The following is a 5,416-nucleotide window of genomic DNA, read 5'->3' on the forward strand; positions in this document are numbered from 1 at the left end:
GGGGTGGGGGGAGTGACTAGGTTTAGATGGGGTGGGGGGAGTGACTAGGTTTAGATGGGGTGGGGGGAGTGACTAGGTTTAGGTGGGGGTGGGGGTAGTGACTAGGTTTAGGTAGATCTTGAGGGTGGACTCCTCAGGACGGGATTAGCTCCCTAATTGGAGAGACCAGAGAGCTAGCACTCCGGCCTGAGGGCAGAGGGACTAGGGGACCGTCTGCAATCCAGAAAGCTGGCTCTCACTCTGAGCCACACTGGCTGGCCCCTGGACCTTGGGCTCTAGCCTCCAGAAGTGTAGGAAATAAATGTAGCTTAAGCCACTGGGTTAATCATATTTTGCTACGGCAGCCTGAGCTGGCTAAGACAGCCCCCTGACTTGCCCCTTCCCAAATCCGCCTGGTTCAAACGAAGGACACCCTCTGGCTGGTGCAAAGCCGGGCATATCCATCCAGCCTCGACTGTGATCCAGATGGAAGATGTTCTGTGATACTCAAGCGCTGTGATCATCTTAAGCCTCCTCTCCCTCATCTATGAAAGGCAGATAATTAATATTTACCTTGAAGCGCTGTTGACAATTACAGGAACTAATGTAGTCCTGCACAAAGGTCTGCACTCAGTGATGGCTGTTAGTATCAACACCGGAGGGCAAAGGACAGCCCTGGGGAGAGGTGACTAGCCTGCTCTGGCAGCTCCATTCTGCCCGCCTCACTGGACAGGCTGCCTGGGAGTTATTGTGAGAGAAAAGGAAAGCAAACAGACAGGAGAAGTTCCCAGCCTGGTGCCTGGGGTGCAGTGGGTGTGGAAAGGGCGTTATTTGAATCAAAACTTCTTGAAAGGGTACCAAGGGTCCGGGAGGAGGAAGCCCCGCCCCCAGGCCTCTGGGCAACTGGGCGGGGCCTGGGCGGGGCCTCGGCAGGCGAGAGCCCCTCAATAGTCACCTGTGGCTGTCCTCTCTCTCCCCTGGCCCCTGGTGCAGTACTAAGGGTTTCCTTTTCTCTGTGTGCCGTGGTGTGAATTCAGTCTGAGTATACTGGTGTGAGAGATGACGCCCAGGTGAGGGAGGTGGACATGACTGGGACATAGGACCCTCTGCCCTCAGGGTCCAGAATCTCTCTGCGCCTCCCCCCCCCTCCCCCCCGCCCCCCCGCCCCTGGCCAGTGCCCAGGACAGAGCTGGCACAGAGCAGGCACAGGGGTCAGCCCTGGTGTCAGGGCTGCCACCTTCAGGCTCTGACAGAGCTGTGGGGGTCCTGGGGCACGGCTTCATCTCTGGGGAGCTTGGGAGGGGCGGGGCAGGGCTGAGGCTGCACTTTGCCAGGGCCAGTTATTCTGGGCCCAGAGCTCTCCTGATGGCAGGGCAGTGTCTGGGTCCGTCATGGACCCGGGCCTCCAGCGGTCCCAGCGAACACTCTGGAGCTAACACGGGGCATGGGGGCTTGGGCACGCTGACGTAAGTTGCTGCTCTGTGGGCGGACAGTCCCCTCCCCTCCCGGGTTGCAACGAGATCTTGTCCAGAACACTTGCTTCCACCCTATACCTTGCTTGATTGCAACACGCATTAGAGTTTCAGCCAATGCTGCTTGGGGATACCTCTGACAGAAAAGTCCATAAAGATTTATGACTCCTTTCCTGCGTCCCCCAGCCTGGGGCTGAGGGTCACCAAAGACTTGGAGAAAGAATGAGGTGGGCTCTTGGGAAGGGTGGGAGCAGGAAGCTGATTGTGACAGGGATGGGCTAGTCCAGAACGTGGTGGGAGAAGAGAAAGAGAGAAACCGAGGCAGAGATAGAAATAGACGAGAGAGAAGAGAAGACAAAGGGAGGGGAGGGGAGAGGAGAAGGGGAGAGGGGAGGAGAGGAGAGGGGAGGGGAGAGGAGATGAAGGAAGGGAAGGGAAGGGAAGGGAAGGGAAGGGGAGGGAAGGGGAGGGAAGGGAGAGTATGTTATACAATTTGGCCATCACTTGTACATTTTCTCTACTGAATGCCTCATGCTGCTGTCGGCCCAACCTCAGAGCTGGGCTCCACTGGGCAGTCAAGTACTTGGTTCTATTTTTAATGGCAACCCAGAAGCTGTTTGGGAAAGGGCAGGATGACATGGTGGGAAGAGCTTTGTAGTGAGACAAAGGCTCAAATCTAGCCCAGCAGCCTCCTACCTGGGTACTTCTGGGTAAGTGCCTTGCCCTCTCTGAGCCTCTATACACTCGGCTGCAGATGGGGGTGAAGAGAGCACCCTCTCTGGGCTGCCATGACCGTGCGGTATGGTAACATGCACACGCTCAGCTCTTTTGGGTATTTTGACTTCTCCGAGAGAGGGTCGGAGGGGTGAGACCCGGCTCCAGGGGAGCGGAGAGAGGCTGTGGCGACGTCAGCCCTGCGGAGGCCGTCAGACTGCACGGATGCCTTAAACGCACAGAGGGCCTGGCTCTCCGGGCCCTCACAACATCATTTGTGGGAAACGACCAGGAAACTCAATCCGCTGTTTGTGCGTTGCCCAGCAAGCCCTTCGGAGTCCCGCGGTCACAACCAGTGCGTTGTTAGCTGCCTGCTGCAGTATTTCCAGTTTTCAGCTCAGAGGTTTGATCTTTTCATTTTTTCCCCCCCTCGGAAAGCTTGGGGGTACTTTGCTAGAGAAGAGGTGGAAATCGTTCATTTGATGCACAAAACCAACACCTGTCGTGACCAGGTCCCCAGGGAGTGGCCCAGGATCGCTGGGCTGCCCGGACCCCAGCAGGCTGACAGGTGGAATCATTGTAGATGTCAGGTGACTGTGCTTTTAGGAGCTGAGCTGACAGTTTCCACCCAGGTCGAGGGCCTGGCACGATAATGGCAGCCACCACAAGGAATCCTGAACCAGTCCTCCCAGCCCTGGATTGGTCCCAGGGTGTTCGAGCCTTCGGATGTGGCCTGGTTTGGCCCTCAGAGCCCCTGAGCTTGGGGCAGGGGTGGGGGTGGTAACAGCTCAGTTCTTATGGCGAAGTCCCCCAGATGGCAATTCCCCACCCTCCCTCCGCCAGCGGAGCCAGCTGCCCAGATCAGCTTGGGGCTCTCTTGATGAACACCGAGTGCAAACGCTGGAGGCAGCTGGCAAGATGCTAAGTGCAGCATCAATCCTAATTAGGATGAGGAATTAATAAAGGAGGCATTCCAGCCACTCTGCAGAGGCCGGGCTGGCCGCTGATGAGTTAGTTCCAGGCTCAGCCGGGAGACTGGAAGGGGTCCACGTGTGCATCTGGGTGGGGACGCAGAGCCTGTGAGGTAGAACGTGGGGGCTCTGCGGCCCCTGTTCTGTGTCTAATTCAGGTCTGGTGGCAGGTAGTGACGTGAGTACATTCTCCAGATGAGAAGAGTAGGTGTTCGTGATCTGAACAACTGCACACCCCAAATGATGTTTTTCAAAAGAAAAGAGGAAGGTGTGATCGTGGGCCCACCGATCCTTTGTGTGGCTGTTTGGCAAACTATTGATTGCACATGCCCGCTCCTCCAAGACTCCACTTAGCCCTGGCATTAAACTCCAAATTGCAAAGAGCAAGGCAGCCTCGTTTGGGAGAGGATGTGGGGGGCGGAGGTGGGCAGGATTCCGGTGCGTGCAGCTTAGGAGGAAGGAAAGGGAGCAAGTTCACCCTCTCCGAGCCGACCCAGCTTTACAAAGCCTCTTTTTAGATGCCTCCAAACGCGGCCAGGAAAAGGGCCATCCGTCCCTTGAAGAGCTCCCTACCAACCTCCACCAAGATCCGACCCGCTGAACTATTTGCAGGGGCTGTAGCTGCAGTAAGGAAGGCTACGTGTGTGGGAGAACTCCTCGAATAACAGTGGGGCGGAGTTAACGCACGGGAAAAGGTGACAGAAAAAGAGCAAACTCTGTCCAAGGATACCTGAAAGGAACGCTCCGCCAACTTCCCCCATTCCTTCTCCGACCTGAAAGCCAAGCCCGAGCCGCAGACCCGTCCACAACGTGGCTGGGACCAGACCGCCCCTCCGCCGCCACCTGTTAGTTCTAGTCCTGCAGCAGGGCGGGTGGGAGGCGCGGAAGTCGGGCGCATTTTGTCACTGGAGGCATCCGGACCCCTCCCGCGGAGGGAGCGGTCCCCACAGTCCCGGGACACCCAATCTCGGCCCCCATAGGCATTCTAACCTCACAACACCTACGACTCGGCCTTCCCGCGCATCTGGGGGGCGCAGCGCCCCGCCCCTCTTGCCCCAACAGGGCGGCCACGCCCCTCCCAAGCAGTTAGGGGTCCGCGGGTAGCCCCCGCGCACTCCAGCGTCCGGCCGAGGTCTCCCGCAGCCTCCGTGCCGAGGGACCACGACCGAGGGCTTGCTCCCCTAGTCGGGCTGTGGGGGGCCTCCGTGACGCACCCCTCCCCTCCCCACCGAGCAGGGAGGAGCGGGCCGGGGCCCCGTAGAAGAGTCGGCGGAGGAGCAGGGTCTCGGCGGCGGCAGGATCCGACAACCCCGTTCGCCTGGAGCCCTTCGGAGCCCAGTCCCCCACCCCCACCCCGCGGCCCGGGCCTGGAGCTCGCGTGGAGCGGCCCTGGCGCTCCCCGCCCCCGGCCGGCCCCGCCCCAGGATGGCCAGTTCCCATAGCAATCGCACAGACACCGGTTGCCAAGCAACCCCTCCCCCTCCTCCCTCCCCTCCTCTCCGGTCGGCTCCCCCCAACCCCAGCCTCCTCCCGCCCCCACGCCATCCTCCACCTCCCCCGGGGGCTCCGGCGCGGCCCCTCGGGATCGCTCCGGTCTCGGGCCGCACGCGCGCGCGTGTGAGTTTCGGTGTGTTTCATTGTGTCTGTGTGCGAGGGGGTGTGCGTGTGCGTGGAGAGTTTGTGGGATCGGTTGAAGGGGACCCCGAGGTGGTGCACAGCTGGCCCCGAGGGGACCCGCCCGCTCGCTCCGGCTCCTTTGTGTGTCGCGCGGAGCCAGTGCCGCGCCCACCCCCTTCTCGGCCGACACCCCCGGGCAGGGCGTGCGTGCGTGTCTGTGTGTGTGCGTTGGGGAGGGGGTGGGTGGGTGCCGGGGCCGGCCGTACCTTCGATGCAGCACACCCGCCACAACCCCGAGTGGGTGAGGTCGCCGCGGGCGCGGCGGGGCGCGGGCCCGTCGTCCATGGTCAGGTTGGTGCCGTTGCAGATGTGCGCGCTGGAGTAGAGCCAGTAGTCGGTGCCGATGGCGATGGCCATGAGCGAGAAGGCGGCGAAGGCTCCGGCCGTGGTCAGCAGCATCTGCAGCCCGCGGTCGCATCGCACCATGGTGGGCGCCTCATAGTCCGCCGCCCGCCGGCCCGGCCCGCCGCGCCCGCCCGCCCTCCTCCCTCCGCGCGCCGCTCCGGGGGCGCCCGGGCTGGGGGGGCCGAGGGCCGGGGGGCGGCGCCGCGCTGCGCGCTCCGACCCCGCGCCCCGGGCGTGCCTGCGCTCGGGCCCCGCCGG

At 61.6% G+C, this 5,416-nt stretch overlaps 1 protein-coding gene across 1 annotated transcript in view; it reads right to left on the reverse strand.

Moving 5' to 3' along the window:
- CACNG4 (calcium voltage-gated channel auxiliary subunit gamma 4) overlaps window positions 1-5,262 on the reverse strand; it is a 59,974-nt gene extending 54,712 nt beyond the window's left edge. The window contains exon 1 of the mRNA XM_029929077.1: window positions 5,020-5,262. Within this exon, the coding sequence (XP_029784937.1) occupies window positions 5,020-5,239 (220 nt within the window). The 5' untranslated portion in view covers window positions 5,240-5,262. The remainder of the gene's footprint in view (window positions 1-5,019) is intronic.
- Between the last annotated feature and the right edge of the window lie 154 nt (window positions 5,263-5,416).

The sequence above is a fragment of the Suricata suricatta genome, chromosome 17, assembly GCF_006229205.1.
Source record: "Suricata suricatta isolate VVHF042 chromosome 17, meerkat_22Aug2017_6uvM2_HiC, whole genome shotgun sequence".
Classification (NCBI taxonomy): Eukaryota; Metazoa; Chordata; class Mammalia; order Carnivora; family Herpestidae; genus Suricata; species Suricata suricatta.